This window comes from Acipenser ruthenus, chromosome 3 (genome assembly GCF_902713425.1).
Source record: "Acipenser ruthenus chromosome 3, fAciRut3.2 maternal haplotype, whole genome shotgun sequence".
NCBI classification, from domain to species: Eukaryota; Metazoa; Chordata; class Actinopteri; order Acipenseriformes; family Acipenseridae; genus Acipenser; species Acipenser ruthenus.
This window is the reverse complement of record NC_081191.1, coordinates 4,274,501-4,293,856: the sequence shown is the minus strand read 5'-3', so window position 1 is coordinate 4,293,856 and position 19,356 is coordinate 4,274,501. Positions and strand designations below refer to the sequence as shown.

The 19,356-nt window shown below is 38.5% G+C and overlaps 1 protein-coding gene across 1 annotated transcript in view; it reads left to right on the top strand.

Moving 5' to 3' along the window:
- Positions 1–16,617, top strand: part of LOC117435443 (gamma-aminobutyric acid type B receptor subunit 2-like) — a 295,459-nt gene extending 278,842 nt beyond the window's left edge. Inside the window, exons 18-19 of the mRNA XM_034058593.3 lie at positions 10,421–10,538; positions 13,383–16,617. Coding sequence (XP_033914484.1) covers positions 10,421–10,538; positions 13,383–13,548 — 284 coding nt within the window. The 3' untranslated portion in view covers positions 13,549–16,617. The remainder of the gene's footprint in view (positions 1–10,420; positions 10,539–13,382) is intronic.
- The last annotated feature ends 2,739 nt before the right edge of the window (positions 16,618–19,356 follow it).

Below are 19,356 nucleotides of genomic sequence, written 5' to 3'. Positions count from 1 at the left end.
GTATAGCATTTTCCTCCTGTGTGTACTGTACTTTGTGTGCTTACTTTCCTGTCAAATCCCTCCTCATTACCCTCCTGCTTGAAAAACAATGAAACCTAAAAATATTTACCAAAAATGCTGTAAAACTACACTGTTTTACCTTTAGTCTTTACATTTCTGTTAGCTATATTTTTTGCACTGTCTTGAGAAGAGAGTTTAGACAGGTTGGCTAAGAGGGAACTGTGAGGCGTGTGAGTAATAATGGAATGTCCAGACAGTAATTTACGTGCAACAAAATAAAATTTGTTTTATTAATATTATTTGTTACACGATAAAATAAAACAAAACGAAAAAAGAATGGCGTGAGGGAGGGGGTGCTGGAATAATGATAAAAAGAAGGGTTTGGAAACTCCTTAGTCCTCTTCACGATATCCCCGGACATAAAAAGGGATAAAACAGAAAAGAAAACGTTAATGTGTATTCCGCCCCGTGATAACAAAATAAAACCAAAACAAGCCAATGCTTCCTCTCTCCCTCCAGCCTATTCACCCCGCCTATGCTTTTTAGGACCAACCCCGAACACAGTAGTACGTTCCCTTTAGTATGCAACGCCCTGCCCCTGTAGTCAGTGGAACACCAATCCCAAACTGACAAGTGTTCTTACAACTCACTTGACTCCAGTGGCCGAAATTTACATACTCGCACTTCCGCCCCTCACCAAGGTGCCACCCCTCATAAAGATGACTTTTGTCATGGTCACAAGACCTTGGTAAGGGAAGTCCCGAGTTGGTTTGATGCTTTCTACTGTCGGGAGGCTGAATTACAGACCAAAACCCCTTTGACTCACAGGAACATATTTTGAATTCTGAAGAAAGTTCATCAGGGCTGAACACCTGAATGAAGAGTGGGTTGCTTGGTTACCTAGAGAATGCACATTGATATTTTAGAAAACTTCATTGACCTAACATGGTAGCAAAACAAGATGAAAACCTAAACCAAAACATAACATTTACCCTTGATGGCAACAGTGATGAGGTTAGTTCTGCTCTAATACCCAAGTAACGCTGGTAGTGTGTAAGGCTCGGGCTCAAGGATATATATTTATATATATATATATATATATATATATATATATATATATATATATATATATATATATATATATATATATATATATATATATATATATCAATCAAGGATATATATATAATATATTTTAAAATGTAGTCGTTGCCAATTATTTGTTATTCACACTGCGGACTCACCATGCAGCTACCCAAGAGCTACAGCGTCAGAGGACAACGCAGCTCTCGGGCAGCTTACAAGCAAGCCCGCAGGCGCCCGGCCAGACTACAGGGGTAGCTGGTGCGTGGTGAGTCGAGGATACCCTGTCCAACCTAACCCTCCCTCCCCCCGGGCAGCGCTTGGCCAATTGAGCGCCGCCCCCTGGAAGCTCCCGTTCTCAGATGGCAAAGGAATAGCCTGGACTCGAACTCGCGACGTCCAGACTATAGGGCTCATCCTGCACTCCATGTGGAGCGCCTTTAATGGATGCGCCACTCGGGAGCCCCATATTTTAAACTCCTAAGCTGGTATTCAACCTAAGTGGTTTGCCGCTTTATGAAAAGAGCCATGACTGCACTTAGAAATCTGTAAGCTGCTCAAAAGGAAGCAGTATGGGCTGCTGAAACACAAGGGATAGATTCTCAAAGCTATTTACTTCAAATCATCATCAGCATTATTTATGTCTAAAAGAAAAAAAAAAACACCATTTATAATAATATTTACAGTGGACCATAATCACAAAGCGCTTTACAAGATACAAGACTATGGTGTGTGAACTATGCATCAGCTGCAGAGTCACTTACAACAACATCTCACCCAAAAGACAGAGCACAAGGAGGTTAAGTGTCTTGCTGAGGGTCACACAATGAGTCAGTGGCTGAGGTGGGATTTTAACTGGGGACCTCCTGGTTACAAGCCCGTTTATTTAAATGCTGGACCACACAGCCTCCTTATGTATAAGAAGCAACTTCAGATCACTCACAAGCCCCCAAATTAAACGTCTGTTGTTTATTTCGGATTTGGTAACTTTATAGGGTGTGTTTTTACAATCTGAAAAACAAAACGGGTTACTGAGGTTTTGAAGCAAATAGCTTTGAGAATTTAGCCCAAGGTCATGACACAAAACACTATACAGTATGTGGCTGAAAGGATCTCACTGGAGGACACATTACAGACTTCACTGTCTGTAACAACTAGACTCTATTGATCAACAAACCTCTGTTCTTCCGGGAATGTAATGGCATGTTGGATGACGATGAGGTACTATTTCCAATCGAGAATACCTGCTGTAACCATGATACTGAAATGCACAGGCTCCAGTCTCACTTGTGAACAAACCTGGGCACACTCTAATAGCAAACACCCCACTGAAACAGTACAGAAATAATTTAACCAACATGATAAAACTGTTACAGGAACATTGACGCCTATGCTCAGGGTAATTGAAAAGTACAGCTTATAACTTTTAACAGCCCTTTGACCTCTTAGCTCTCAGTTATCTTGAACGGCAAGTAAAGGGACTTTGGGAAGTGGGAAGAAGGGAAAGATCCTTTCGACAGCAGTTATGATACATCAGAATGTTACAAACCAGACTGTGTTATTTAGGGTTACTTCTTTATGGTGTTCTTCTGAATCTGACTCTGATTACAAGCTGTTCCATCCATTCTTCTTCTTGCAAATATCTATTAAGAATTAATCTTTTTAATCAGCATGTTACAGATCAAATGTGCTTCATGATATGCTAAAGGTGTTTGGTCGATCGATTATTCCACATAATGACATTTAGATTTATTTTTAATAGAAAAAAGTAAATTAATTAAAAAAGGATTAAAGACTCGACATAGCTGAATGAATGAGGGGGTGGGGGTTTTAAACTCATTAAGAGAGCTGGTGGAAGTGAAGACTTCTTTTATTAGACAAATATCAAACCATAGTAAATGGCCTCCGTTGTATTTACTGCAATAGCCTTGGCAGTTTCACATGAACAGGCACAAAAAGCTTTCCTCAATTACAATGGTACAAAATGATCTCTAAATGAATGCTATTAAAGTGCAATTACTACTGATGGAAATCATAAATAACAATTATGTTTTTCTTGTGTGCTTCACATTTTAATGACTGACTTTGGATTGTGCGTTTACCCATTTTTTCTCCAAATTACATAAATAGTATTGGTAACCATATCAGCATGTGATGTAATTGAAAGTATATTGAAAGTAGTAAACTCTGGGATTAATATGTTTACTCTTGAAGTTACCAGTGAATATCTGTTAATTTTTCCCAAGTGGTAGTTGGTTAAATGGTATGCAACATTTCTTTCTACCACTTGTTAACAGTACAATTAATGTATTTGCTTGGTGGTGTCTGAAGTGATTTACATTGAAAAACAGTTTTTAAACAGTTGTCAACAAGATAAACAGTACTGTAACTGCTGACAAAAAGCTGACTATATCAAACATTGATGTTACTACTAGCTGGACTGTACAGCTCCGCATCCCACACTATTACATAGTTGAAAACAGTCAAACAACTGAGTGAAATTTAAGATTTTATGATTGAGTTTGACGTTATACAGTAGATTAATTAAAACAAAGGAATCCCTGTACTTCTTCTGGAAACCAAACATTTACAGTAAAACAAGGAAAGAAAACCTGCTTTATTTTTCAAAAGTAAAGAATCCTTCGTTCCAAGGAAAGTGATTAGTGTTATGATGGAAGGCTCAGATAGAACTGTGTATTGGCATTTAATATGAGAACTGTAATCCTGTGAAGCATTTTCTTTTCCTTAATCAAACATTCATGATATATCAGTATTTTATTATGCCTCATCCACCCTTGGACACAAATAGAGAGCCTAGTGCACTGAAGGCAATTTGAAATAATTTGAGAACAGGATCGCTGCTGGGGAGCAGAACCCCTGCTGGTGCTGCCTGGTGCTTTCCTGTCCAGTGACACTTAAATAATTGAATACAGATGTACAAGCATATGCACGCACACACACATACACAAAGGCACACATGCACACAAACACACACATGCACACACATGACCAGGAAAGACTGGATGATAAAATCCCCATCTCTAGTCTTTTCACATGCCTATAAATAAATTACACGTTGGGGTACCACTGCATATCTGAGATGGTTTATGTTAAAAGAGGAGAAAAGAAGCTGTTCAGACATACCAAGATATTTAGAAAGTAAGGGGTCTGAGTGGGATAAGAAGAGGAAATAAATGTCCCACCCCTAGTCATTTTGTTTCAACACTGGTGGCATCATTTTGTTGACAGCCATTGTATTCTAATGGAAAACTGATGAGTTCAAAATTTGAATTGTAATCAATTTATTTAAGGTTTCGTATTTATGGTTTAATTATTGAGCTATGTCAATTTGACATATATTAATTCAATTAGTTAGTTGCACGTTTTCAATTTGGCATATATTAATTCAATTCAAGTGCTGAGCTGAGTTGATTTGACATTTTGTTGTTTCATTTGAGCTTTACCGGTAATGTTTAATGCACTGACATTCACAATGGCATTTTTGTTACTCCCTTCCCTCATATTGTATTTGTTGTGTGTGGGTGTGTGTGTATGTGTGGGTGGAAAAGATAAAGTGAGAGAAAGAGAGGCCACGAGGACCCTAGACTCTCGACAGCATATCTGTCTATTGCCATACTGAAGAACTGATGACATGAAATTATCACAAAATGAACATGTGTGTGTGTGTGTGTGTGTGTGTGTGTGTGTATGTTTGTGTGTTTCCATGCTTTCCGTCCATTTTAAGGATACCCTTACAAAAAAGATTTTGGCCCTACTTTAATGCTCTCTCTGAATAGTGTGGCAGATACATGCAAAGATAAAAATGCACTAAAGAGACTCTTTTCACTGTTCGTTCAAGGTTCAAATGTTTATTCTTGTACAGGTAATTGTCATGAAGAAGGTCCTACAAAGGGTTAATGTGGTGTACAGTGTGCAACAAGCATACACATTTGTATTGTCATCATTGTAAATGAATTGCTGTTGATTTGGAGTTGTGTTCATTTCTGCAGGCAGAATGTCATCTGAATGCTCAGGGTTTCTCTGGGGTTGTGACTCCTTGTCGGATTGACTGATAAGACTCTCAGTGCTCTTCTGAATTATCGCCTCTGGCTACGCCAGACTGTATTTTCACAACCTTGCAAAACAAATGATTTCAGATGATCAGATCTCGTTGATCCTCTGGGACGATGAAGAGATTTAATGTGTGCCTTACAGAATAATTATTTCCTCTAAGCAGCAATGTGCATCTTCTCAATGTAGAAAAACACTGTTGCATTAGTGATTCAATACTGCCTGTCCACCATCAACCATGCAACTCAGAGGTGTACTCCTTCACTTCAATAGTACATTCAGTTCAGAGGTGTACTCTTTCACTTCAACAGTACATTCAGTTCAGAGGTGTACTCCTTCACTTCAACAGTACATTCAGCTCAGAGGTGTACTCCTTCACCTTCATCTGTACATTCAGTTCAGAGGTGTACTCCTTCACTTCAACAGTACATTCAGTTCAGAGGTGTACTCCTTCACTTCAACAGTACATTCAGCTCAGAGGTGTACTCCTTCACCTTCATCTGTACATTCAGTTCAGAGGTGTACTCCTTCACTTCAACAGTACATTCAGTTCAGAGGTGTACTCCTTCACTTCAACAGTACATTCAGTTCAGATGTGTACTCCTTCACTTCAACAGTACATTCAGTTCAGAGGTGTACTCCTTCACTTCAACAGTACATTCAGTTCAGAGGTGTACTCCTTCACTTCAACAGTACATTCAGTACAGCGGTGTACTCCTTCACTTCAACAGTACATTCAGCTCAGAGGTGTACTCCTTCACTTCAACAGTACATTCAGTTCAGAGGTGTACTCCTTCACTTCAACAGTACATTCAGTTCAGCTGTGTACTCCTTCACTTCAACAGTACATTCAGTTCAGAGGTGTACTCCTTCACTTCAGCAGTACATTCAGTTCAGAGGTGTACTCCTTCACTTCAACAGTACATTCAGTTCAGCGGTGTACTCCTTCACTTCAACAGTACATTCAGTTCAGAGGTGTACTCCTTCACTTCAACAGTACATTCAGTTCAGCGGTGTACTCCTTCACTTCAACAGTACATTCAGTTCAGAGATGTACTCCTTCACTTCAACAGTACATTCAGCTCAGAGGTGTACTCCTTCACCTTCATCTGTACATTCAGTTCAGAGGTGTACTCCTTCACTTCAACATTACATTCAGCTCAGAGGTGTACTCCTTCACTTCAACAGTACATTCAGTTCAGAGGTGTACTCCTTCACTTCAACAGTGCATTCAGCTCAGAGGTGTACTCCTTCACCTTCATCTGTACATGATTGCTGCTGTATAGCTTGTCAGAATAAGGAGTGGAGGTGTTATTGTTTATTAATTAACTATGTGTCCTGGTTTATTTGATAGTACTGGAGGTATAATACATAGCCAGAAATATCATAAACAAAGGACAGGACTAGGTATTGGAGATGGGCTCCATGTCAGCATTAACATCACTTCCTTTTGCACCTGCTGTTCTATAAATATCTTATGAGCATCCAGTGCAGATCTTTACAAGTATTTCACACATTTCCAAATGTGGTCTTCATCATTTGACTATGTTTTGCACTCATTGGCGTGGTTAATTTATGTTAATGATAGCATAAATAGTTTTTCAAGGGAATTGTCATGATCAGTGAAAATCTTATTATTTTATTCAGTTGTGGTATCATATACAGACGTGCTCAAATTTGTTGGTACCCCTCCACAAAAAACAAAGAATGCACAATTTTCTCTGAAATAACTTGAAACTGACAAAAGTAATTGGCATCCACCATTGTTTATTCCATATTTAATAGAAATCAGACTTTGCTTTTGATTTTTTATTCAACATAATATTGTAAATAAGAAAACAAATGAAAATGGCATGGACAAAAATGATGGGACCGCTAACCTAATATTTTGTTGCACAACCTTTAGAGGCAATCACTGCAATCAAACGTTTTCTGTAGCTCTCAATGAGACTTCTGCACCTGTTAACAGGTAGTTTGGCCCACTCTTCCTGAGCAAACTGCTCCAGCTCTCAGGTTTGATTGGTGCCTTCTCCAGACTGCAAGGTTCAGCTCTTTCCATAGATGTTCGATAGGATTCAGATCAGGACTCATAGAAGGCCACTTCAGAATAGTCCAATGTTTTGTTCTTATCCATTCTTGGGTGCTTTTAGCTGTGTGTTTTGGGTCATTATCCTGTTGGAGGACCCATGACCTGCGACTGAGACAGAGCTTTCTGACACTGGGCAGTACGTTTCACTCCAGAATGCCTTGATAGTTTTGAGATTTCATTGTGCCCTGCACAGATTCAAGGCACCCTGTGCCAGGTGCAGCAAAGCAGCCCCAAAACATAACCGAGCCTCCTCCATGTTTCACTGTAGGTATGGTGTTCTTTTCTTTGAAAGCTTCATTTTTTCGTCTGTGAACATAGAGCTGATGTGACTTGCCAAAAAGCTCCAGTTTTGACTCATCTGTCCAAAGGACATTCTCCCAGAAGGATTGTGGCTTGTCAATATGCATTTTAGCAAATTCCAGTCTGGCTTTTTTATGTTTTTCTTTCAAAAGTGGAGTCCTCCTGGGTCTTCTTCCATGGAGCCCACTTTCGCTCAAAAAGCGACGGATGGTGCGATCAGAAACTGACGTATCTCTTTGGCAGTTATCCTTGGTTCTTTTTCTACCATTCGCACTATCCTTCTGTTCACTCTGGTGTCAATTTTCCTATTGCGGCCGCGCCCAGGGAGGTTGGCTACAGTTGCATGGACCTTAAACTTCTTAATAATATTTGCAACTGTTGTCACAGGAACATCAAGCTGCTTGGAGATGGTCTTGTAGCCTTTACCTTTACCATGCTTGTCTATTATTTTCTTTCTGATCTCCTCAGACAACTCTCTCCTTTGCTTTCTCTGGTCCATGTTCAGTGTGGTGCACACAATGATACCAAACAGCACAGTGACTACTTTTCTCCATTTAAATAGGCTGAATGACTGATTACAAGATTGGAGACATGTGTGATACTAATTAAAGAAACTAATTAGTTTGAAATATCACTATAATCCAATTATTTATTATCTTTTCTAAGGGGTACCAACAAATGTGTCCAGGCCATTTTAGAATATCTTTGTGGAATAAGCAATAATTCATCTCTTTTCACAGCTTCTTTGCTTTATTCTATGACATACCAAAGGCATGCAAGTATACATGATAAAATAGCTTTTAATTTCATCACTTTTCAGGCGGAATGAAACATTATTTCAATGAGCTGTAAGGGTACCAACAAATTTGAGCACGTCTGTATAGAATCATTAGGAATCTCAGCAGTTCTGTGGCTGTTGATTGAGCTGAATGATTGCCTATAGTACCTAATTCACTAAATAGCGACGCTTAATAAGTGCATGTTTAAAACGGGATTGTAACTCATATTTAAAATCACCCAGGTATAATGCAGGATGAATGTGGATTGTGAGATCAGTCCCACCAAATCCCCAGGAATGCATGTGTGGGTGAGTGTGTTTTTGGCAACCCAGTGATCTCTAGTTTCCTCTCTGAAAGAGAATTCCATATGAAATGTAGATTTTTAGGACAATGATCCTGTTGTCATGACAGTGAGTATGGTATCAATACCAGATTAAATCGTCAATCGAATAGCTAGTTTCTTATTTGTCCCTCGATAAACAATACGTCCAATGATCATCAAGAAAAGGATTTATATTTTACATCAATCTTCTACATCATTGCTGTGCACTAGAGTTTTCCTCTTCTTCCCCAGCCTTCACCTGCTTTTTGGCTTTGTCTACGGAGAGGGCAGCTACCCTGCCCCCCTGACCATGGCTTCCCTACGGCCAGCCTCTCCACTTATCTGCAAACTAATTTATGGGCAGAGATACTCCGAAAGGGGAGATCAAAGGCCAAAGAATGTAGTGTAAGGTTCTTATTTTAATATAATGGAACCTGTGATGTTTTAAAGGAGCGTACTGCACATGTTTGCTAAATAGAGCCTGTGATGTTTTAAAGGAGCATACTGCACATGTTTGCTAAATAGAGCCTGTGATGTTTTAAAGGAGTGTACTGCACATGTTTGCTAAATAAAACCTGTGATGTTTTAAAGGAGCATACTGCACATGTTTACTATGACACAAGCTGCATATGTATAAGCTTTGTAACTATAACAATTGTATTGTATTTCATTGTACAGAATGCTTATTGAAAAGTAATTGATAAATCTGGTCATATTTTTTTTTCTCTGTGCATTTGAATTCCTATTATATTTGCACATGCAGAGACAGTATGCAACTGTATTTTTTTTTAATAAATTCCCTTAACCAAGTCCCAGGCAATCTCTGTGCTGTCTGTGTGCTTGGATGTTCAGTAATGTCCTTCAGTTCAATTTTGGACAGACAGAAGCTTTTCTAATTGGGTCTCCACAGAATCCAGAACAAGGTTTTCCTCCTGTCTTGCTGGAGGAGTGCCGTCTCAGACTCAACAGCACTGCGTCCCTTTTCACCCTAAAGCGCAGTTTCTGAAGACAGTCTATTTCCATTCCAGAAATATTGCCTGGTTACATCCCTGTTTAACTGCAGAGACCCATGTGCACAGCTTTATTATTTCTTGGCTTGTCTACTGTAATTCTTTATAGACTTGACTTTGATTAAATAAATAAACCACTGTCAAAACTACAGTCCATCCAAAGTGCTGAACCTTGTGTACAGACACAATACAAAAACACAATGATGCAATCCATTTGTCACAGTTTTCTTTGAACTACTCTGACTTCCTGTTCCCAAGAGAACTTGATCATACAAAACTGTTCAAGCAGTCTTTTACCTGATAAGCGCTGAGCAATGTTGCTGTGTGTATGGAACAGTTACTGTAATCATTGTACTGTTCTTCTTATTTAGATTCGGTTTGCATATCTTTTTTTGTTTCAGTCATCACATCCTGGTTACTTTTCTAGAACTCAGAAGTTAAAAGCACCCATGTGACTGATACATCTGGTGTTCTGGACATGAACTACAGTACAATTGAAGTTGCATCAATCCATGTTATTTCTTAAAAGTTTTCAAAGGCCTTTTGAAACCACCTGATTTTAAAAGGTTCTGGGCAGTTAATAAAAAAGCACACAGAAATCATTAGAATTTCTAAGCATGTCTTAGTATGTTTGTCATAGCATTGCCTATTCTTTCTTACAGTGACTACTGTACTCATAACCTGCTGCAGAGCATATGAAAAGCTGACATGCCGAGTCACCCTTAGGAGAGTGTCTGAGCCTAAAAATGATCCTGTGTCATTGCAGACGGAGACAAATCCATCTTAAAAAACCATCACGAGCAGAAACCTCCAGCCCAGTGGGGCTCCGTGGACCCTTCCAGAATGAGTACAGATCATATAGACGACATCAACTCACCGGAACAGTAAGCGTTTCGTTTTTTTGTTTCTATATATATGACCATAAAAATGTTTTATTCTTATCTATGTTTTAAAAAAATAAATAAATAAATAAATAAATTAAAGGCTTAGAACTGTGTCTATGCCTGTAATCCCAAATTCTACAATACACTACAGAACAAGAGTGCACTGGTATGAGGCTTGTGTAACCGGTAGCCTATTTAAACACAGTCTTAAAATAGACCCAGAGCAGAACATGGGCATACCCAGAGTAATTCCCAGCACATTCATATTTGATCATATGAAGCAGTGCTGTTCAGGGCCCATGTAAGAGCCCACAATGGCAATTCTCTGTTTAACGTGCTGATCTGACACAAGATGTAATTTGTGCTCCTTCATTTAGACCTGTTGTTTTGTTATTCATTTTCTCTTTACATCTTAAGGAAAGAAAGAGTTGATTAAATCCTATATTTATTTTATTCCAATGTTATCCTTTATGCGTATGTGATCAAAATTCTGGTAATAACCAAGCAAATTACTATATGGTGACCGAGTGAAAGAGTCTGGACAGCACTAAATAAACTACACAAAAAAAAATTAAGGGGGCTTTGCATGAACATTCTTCTGCTAATGAGAAAAGCATTCTATTGTCCTTGAAGTACAATAGAACTAGGAACAAACCCATTAAACGTTAACTTTGAAACTGTTGCAAAATAGAAGATAACAAGAAGACGTGACCTCCTGTCAGCGCAGCTGTTACTGCCGCTCTCTCACTGCAAGTTGAACAAACAGCAGGAGGGCTCAGAACCAGAGGGGCGGAAGTCACATGTTGGGCTTAGGAGTGTAACGTATCAAATGAAAGGTCTGGATGAGATCTACCCACTGCCATGACTGAAATTCTAAACTTCATTGAATAAAGTAAGAAAACAATAAAGACACAACTGCAGACTTGTTTTGTTTAGTGTCAAAGGGGTCTAAGTAACACATGCACCATAATGGCACAAAGCACTGAATTGCATTGTCTGAGCTGTTTATTGCATTGTGTAAGTGCACCTCCACATCCTGATCTCCCGCTAAGAAACAACAGAGCATGTCACTGTAATATAGTTAGTGTTACAGGATCTCAAAAGTTCACTCTTATGATGTGGATTACATGATGAGAAGGCACATTTAGAACTGAACAGACTGATCAGTATACAGAACAGTACCTATTCAATACAGCTGTTTCCAGCATCAGTATTTTCATGGAAGAACATACTGCATGCATCATATGTTGTACCAATTTATATAGCAGTGCAATGCAGAAGGGAAAAAGGATTGTGGAGATCACACAAAAAAAGGGATAGGGGTGATGTTTTCCTAGTCACATAAAGTCTTATTAGGGCAGCAGTGTGGAGTAGTGGTTAGGGCTCTGGACTCTGGACCGGAGGGTTGTGGGTTCAATCCCCAGTGGGGGACACTGCTGTTGTACCCTTGAGCAAGGTACTTTACCTAGATTGCTCCAGTAAAAACCCAACTGTATAAATGGGTAATTGTATGTACAATAATGTGATATCTGTATAATGTGAAATAATGTATAATGTGATATCTTGTAACAATTGTAAGTTGCCCTGGATAAGGGCGTCTGCTAAGAAATAAATAATAATAATAATAATAATAATAATAATAATGCAGAAGGTATTTAAAGTAGAGAAGTAACTTGCCTATCAAAGAAAGAAATGTATTTCACTTGGACTCGTATTTAACCCTGATGTAACTATCAACAGTTATCTGTTCTTGATCTGCCCCGATATCAAATCGTACTGTGCTTTGTATTTGCTCTTATTAGGACTGAAGTCATTGTATTTTGTATCTTGCTCTTAATTGTACTGTAATTCTTAATATGTATTTTTTTGCATACAAGTTGCCCTGGGTAAGGGCGTCTGCTAAGAAGTAAATAATAATAATAATAATAATAATAATAATAATAAAAATAAAATAATAATAATAATAATAATAATAATAATAATAATAATAATAGACTCAATACTGCAACACCTTACGTTTTTTTTAAGGCCATTTGTAGTTTAGTTTAGCCGTTGCAGTTCTTGAAACATGTTTTGAACTGTGTTTGTGCGGGTCAGAGGTTTATACGCAGTTTATAATGTGTATTCACTCTCTTTAAAAAAAAACAGCCTTAACTAAGCTTTCCTTAAAACCTGTGGACAGGACCTGCTGCCACCTAACAAACTCACTTTTAAAACTTTTCTAAAATAGTTTTTCCTCAATAGTAATAATAATACAGAATACATTGCTTTAATGTTGATTTATATTTAGTCCGACTTAAACAAAACATATTCATAAATATTTATTTCTTTGTAGAAAAGAACAATGAGAACCTGTCAGCACCCATTACCAGAGCAAATGCTGTCCATGATGCAGAGTTCAGTGGAGCTACCTTGCCTAGCCAGACTAGTCAGCACATCAACTGAAAACATGGTCACTGGGTCACTGAGGTCTTCTGTGCGGGAGAAGTTGCCCTGTTGCAGGGTGATTTTTTCCCCTGCTAACCCAATTCACACAGGTTTTAAACTATGAAAAAGTCAAATTTGTCAAATGTGTGGCTTGGTATCATTGTGGTTAATGGCCTTTTCACCAATGGAAGCCTGGGTTGAAAACACCAACTTAGGTCAAGCAGCGTGAAGGTAATTAAACGTTTTCTTGAAATAAAACCGCACCACATACTCTCAGGATTTGAGGTAGATTGATGAAGCTTTGTAGAGAAGCTCACATAACTGCCTAGTGGTATAGCCAGTGCTTTTTTTAACACTGAATTCACAAAGGCCTTCCTTGACCTGTCTCTGTCTCTGTCTTTCTGCTCCTCTCCACAGCATACAGCGCAGACTGTCATTGCAGCTGCCGATTCTGCACCATGCCTACCTGCCCTCCATAGGAGGAGTGGATGCCAGCTGCTCCAGCCCCTCAGTGAGCCCGAGTGTCAGCCCTCGGCACAGGCACGTGCAGCCGTCCTTCCGGGTCATGGTTTCCGGCCTGTGAGCCACAGCAAGGGAGGAAGAGAGGAGGTTCCCTGTTTTTTGTTGAACTTATATTGTAGTCAGCAAAATAAACTGTGTACGTGACCCAGTCCTCTCTACACGACGCACGCTCCAATCACAGAGGGACTGACAGCCAAGGCCATCACCCATAAGCACTCCTTATTCACAAGGTTATGGCAACAGAGGACACAACCTTCAGCCTTTTATGTTAAAGGGTTTTTATTTTATGTTTTTTTATTTTGTTTTGTCATATATTTGACCGTGAGTCTACTTGTCAAACTTGGGTATTTTACTAAACATTGGATTTTGTTATGGATGCAATAGGAGAAAGATTTTTGTTATATATTCTATCTATCCATCTATCTAGAGAGAGAGAGGGAGAGAGAGAGAGAGAGATAGAGAGAGATGCATTTCTGAAAACATTCCTGTCACAAATAGGAGGTTCACTCAAAGTGACTATTGATAAAAACGTTGAAAAATTGTAGTTGGCAAAAGTGTTGTTTTTCAATGTCTGAAAACCATTCACTTCCATTTTCTCAGGATGTCTCCAGGGGATCTGAGACCACTGAGTTCTTACCATTGGCTTTAGTCAAGGCACCCTGTATCACTCGGGTCATTGTTGTGTAAACCTGGACATACAAATACAGTCTCTTTACAGCCCATGAATCTGACTGCAGATCCAAATGGCAAAGCAGGTTGTGGGAAAGCAAACTTATTTATCAGATTAACATGCAAGAGATTGCAATTGTTTGCTGGCTACGTTATTAAAAGTTTGAAGTGAGTAAAACAAGGACAGACATATGGTATGTTTATGTTTTGTTTTTAGGCACAGGGTTTACTGTTTTGAAGCGATACCTACAGGGCCCAACAAGAGTATGAGGAGAGAAGTCTTCCAAGTGAAGAAATGGATACTAGCGAGGGAGACTGTTTGCTTCCTGATGCAGTCTGCAATCCAGTTATTTGCCAAGTATGTTTTAACGTTCTGGATTTTAGTCAGTTACAGTATGTGCTGCTTTCTGACCGGACCCTTGGTGACCTTTGATTATCCAAACTGCACCCCCTTTTACAATCGCAGGGTAAGATTTGGAATCCCAATGAAAGCGAATGGCAGAAATAGCCCACTTATGAAATCATTCTCAATAAATACACTCTTGTCACCCAGTTACAGTTACAAAGCACTTATTTTTTTGGTTACGTTGATAAGGTGAAAGCTGATTTTTTAAACTGTTCCCACTAAATGACACAGCCTCACCCGAATACTTCAAATTAATTAACAATTTTACATGCCTTTAAAAGGTTCATCCGCATGGTGGCTGCCTTTTTTTTCTTTTTTACATCAGTCAACCTTTTTACAATTAATTCCCATTTAAACAGATATCTTTCGCCACCATTGGTGTCTTGGTGTCAGTAGGATAAAGCTAGACCTCTGTTTAGGAAGAGATTTCTTTGAACCATATCTGTACTGGGAGACTGGCTGTGGTTACACGTTTTATTTAGATGGCCGATTACACTGCAGGTCACTTTAATGGCAACATTCTTCATTTATTGGATGGAACTTTCTGGTTGTTCTTAACATTGACAGAAACCCCCTCAGAAAAAACACCTGCATTGTACTGTTTAAAAGGTCGTGTGTCAGAAAATATTGTTAATACTGTATATGCTTGATATAGCGCCCAGTCTCGACTGTCCGCCCGTATTTATATCAGCGCCCAGGTTTACTTTCAAAAGGTCAATAAAACACCAAAAAACAGTAGTCTCTGGCTAAGAGAACACCCCTCGGGAAGCAAGCGAAGTGTTCTCTTAGCCGAAGTGTTCTCTAAAACGGACTTAGCCACCAGACAAAATAAGAATCAATAAATAAATATGTATTACTTGTCATGACACACATGCATCAACATATGAAATGAACAGAATAAGTAAGAGAAAAGCAATAGGCAAGTGTATGTTAATAGATTATAATAATAAAGTAACTGTCAAACTAAATTAACACAGCACCCCTACACAGGTTAAAAAATGCAGCAGCACCTCTAGATTAATTATGAATACACGTACAGGAACAATATTCAAGACATGCACAAAATTATTTAACAGAATGGTGAAGTAACTCACCAGAACGGAAAACACCAAATTCTTCAGCGACTTGTGTCTGATTCAGGTTTTTTTTCCCAAGAGCTCGAACAATTTCCAACTTTTTGTAGCAAGAGAAACAACAACGCATTTCGCCGTTTGTTTCTATTCTATTTTGTAGCGATGAGGTGCACTCGTGGAAATCAGAATACAAAACGAGTCAATGATATGACGGCGGTTCTGGGAAGATTTGATAAATCAATAAGTGTTCCACAAGCTTAAAATACAAAACAATCAGGAGTGAAATTCTGCTGAAGTTAATGAAAAGTTCTAGAGAAATGGTTCTCAGTCCAACCATAAAATGGAACAGGGAAGGGCATGCTGATCTCGGAGGAACCGCTAATAAAAATGAATGTCTTGAATTCTTTTAATGTGTTTTTGTTTTATGTTGTTGCATAATATGGGAAGCACAATGTCAGTGGTTGTATCATCTTAAGCGCATTATTACATAAAACCTTTTGTGTGGCAATATATTCCTGCATTGTGGGGAATGTATAGCACTGGCTTATTACCCTGTGCTAGAAAGTAGACTAGGGCATTCATAAAACATGGAGATAAAAGGAATAAAGCATACTTAAGAAAAGGCAGCTGAGTGGTTTGCTGAATCTTGCGATATTGAAAATGCATCAGGACAACTGGACTTATTGGCAAAAACATTTGAGCCTTGACAACAGAGCCAGCAATGTTTTAAAGTCTCTTATTCTTATTACTAACCATACTGTACATCTCAATTCCTTTGATGGAAAAACCGTTAGAATGCAAAATTTCAAGCCATTAATTCATTTGTAATGAATTGACCACATCAAATCATGTTTTGTAGGTAACAAATAAAAACCTTATCAAACTTGCCAGGACACAAAAACAGTAATTTCAGAAAAGTTATGCAGACCAACATTATGCTAGCTATATATATATATATATATATATATATATATATATATATATATATATATATATATATACAGACGTGCTCAAATTTGTTGGTACCCTTACAGCTCATTGAAATAATGCTTCATTCCTCCTGAAAAGTGATGAAATTAAAATCTATTTTATCATGTATACTTGCATGCCTTTGGTATGTCATAGAATAAAGCAAAGAAGCTGTGAAAAAGAGATGAATTATTGCTTATTCTGCTTATTGCTTATTCTACAAAGATATTCTAAAATGGCCTGGACACATTTGTTGGTACCCCTTAGTAAAGATAATAAATAATTGGATTATAGTGATATTTCAAACTAATTAGTTTCTTTAATTAGTATCACACATGTCTCCAATCTTGTAAAACGTCATTCAGCCTATTTAAATGGAGAAAAGTAGTCACTGTGCTGTTTGGTATCATTGTGTGCACCACACTGAACATGGACCAGAGAAAGCAAAGGAGAGAGTTGTCTGAGGAGATCAGAAAGAAAATAATAGACAAGCATGGTAAAGGTAAAGGCTACAAGACCATCTCCAAGCAGCTTGATGTTCCTGTGACAACAGTTGCAAATATTATTAAGAAGTTTAAGGTCCATGGAACTGTAGCCAACCTCCCTGGGCGCAGCCTCAAGAGGAAAATCGACCCCAGAGTGAACAGAAGGATAGTGCGAATGGTAGAAAAAGAACCAAGGATAACTGCCAAAGAACACCATACCTACAGTGAAACATGGAGGAGGCTCGGTTATGTTTTGGGGCTGCTTTGCTGCGCCTGGCACAGGGTGCCTTGAATCTGTGCAGGGCACAATGAAATCTCAAAACTATCAAGGCATTCTGGAGCGAAACGTACTGCCCAGTGTCAGAAAGCTCTGTCTCAGTCGCAGGTCATGGGTCCTCCAACAGGATAATGACCCAAAACACACAGCTAAAAGCACCCAAGAATGGATAAGAACAAAACATTGGACTATTCTGAAGTGGCCTTCTATGAGTCCTGATCCGAATCCTATCGAACATCTATGGAAAGAGCTGAACCTTGCAGTCTGGAGAAGGCACCCATCAAACCTGAGACAGCTGGAGCAGTTTGCTCAGGAAGAGTGGGCCAAACTACCTGTTAACAGGTACAGAAGTCTCATTGAGAGCTAAAGAAAACATCTGATTGCAGTGATTGCCTCTAAAGGTTGTGCAACAAAATATTAGGTTAGTGGTCCCATCATTTTTGTCCATGCCATTTTCATTTGTTTTCTTATTTACAATATTATGTTGAATAAAAAATCAAAAGCAAAGTCTGATTTCTATTAAATATGGAATAAACAATGGTGGATGCCAATTACTTTTGTCAGTTTCAAGTTATTTCAGAGAAAATTGTGCATTCTTTGTTTTTTGTGGAGGGGTACCAACAAATTTGAGCACGTCTGTATATGTCTTCTAAGCCTGGCGCACAAAGCAACGACTGGATATTAAAGAAAAGGGCTTGTAACCAGGAGGTCCCTGGTTTAAATCCCACCTCAGCCACTGACACATTGTGTGACCCTGAGCAAGTCACTTAACCTCCTTGTGCTCCGTCTTTCGGGTGAGACGTTATTGTAAGTGACTATGCAGCTGATGCATAGTTCACACATCCTAGTCTCTGTAAGTCGCCTTGGACAAAGGCGTCTGCTAAATAAACAAATAATAATAATAATAATAATAAGGCCTTGACTGTGTACCCTTTAATGAGATATGGCCTGTATCAGATCTAAGGACCTTGGACTTCTCAAATATAAATCCAGCTATTCACTCAAAGACTGGTAAAGTATAGGGGCAGGTAGCAACTGGGCTTACTCTTATGACACCCAATGCTCAAAATACTACTTGCATATTTATATACAGTATCTGTATCTATATATTGTATAGTAGAGAGATTGTGCTATCAGATAGATATTTACCGTAATCACAGCTAAACATACTTTCATGATTAGATCAGTCTCTCCCATCATGCAGTGTGCTGAGGTCTTGTGTCATCGTGTAATGCACTGCAACTATTCACACAAAGGTTATTGGGGTTAGACTGGTGTTTTCAGAATCTACACATTGCTTTTATTCATGTGACTTGTTGGGACCACAAACTGAGGAAACTTAAAATGTGACTTAACAGTACAATGTATTTTCTGTAGAGATGTTAACTTTAATTTTACAGATTTTTACAGTGTCTCATTTTGTCCCTTTTAAATGTATGGGTGTATGGGTTGTCAGGTGACACCCTAAAAAAGTTAACTTCCAGCTTTAGTAAATATTGGAAACTGCAAGTTATTCCAGTTCATTAGCAGAGCCCAAAATTTGATGGGTCATTTTTATAGGTAACCCCCTCCCCCAACAACAAATTCGTTTTGTGATTCAAAAAGACTTAAGTATTGTATATATTTCAAATTTTAAAATGAAAACATTTTTTTACCATGCATCGATGTCTTTAAAAAGAGTGTAATCAGAGTGTATTAGAATATGGCAAATATTTTCTTAAACTGTTTTATTTTTTTCACTAGTAAATAAACATGATGTGCAGGTCTGTTAATTCTTTGAAAGACATTGAGTGTGGAGCTTTGAGAATGAAACCGCAGCGAGACTAATACAGTGGTGTGCTGGCCTGCAGTACAATGCATTCTTATAACCCAGCTCTCTCAAACTGCATACCCTGTGTACTGTAGAACTGTTTCTGTTCACTGTAAAAAACATGAAATTGTGCTATTCACAGAGACCTTCATAGCGTGAATATACAGAGATGGAAATAAG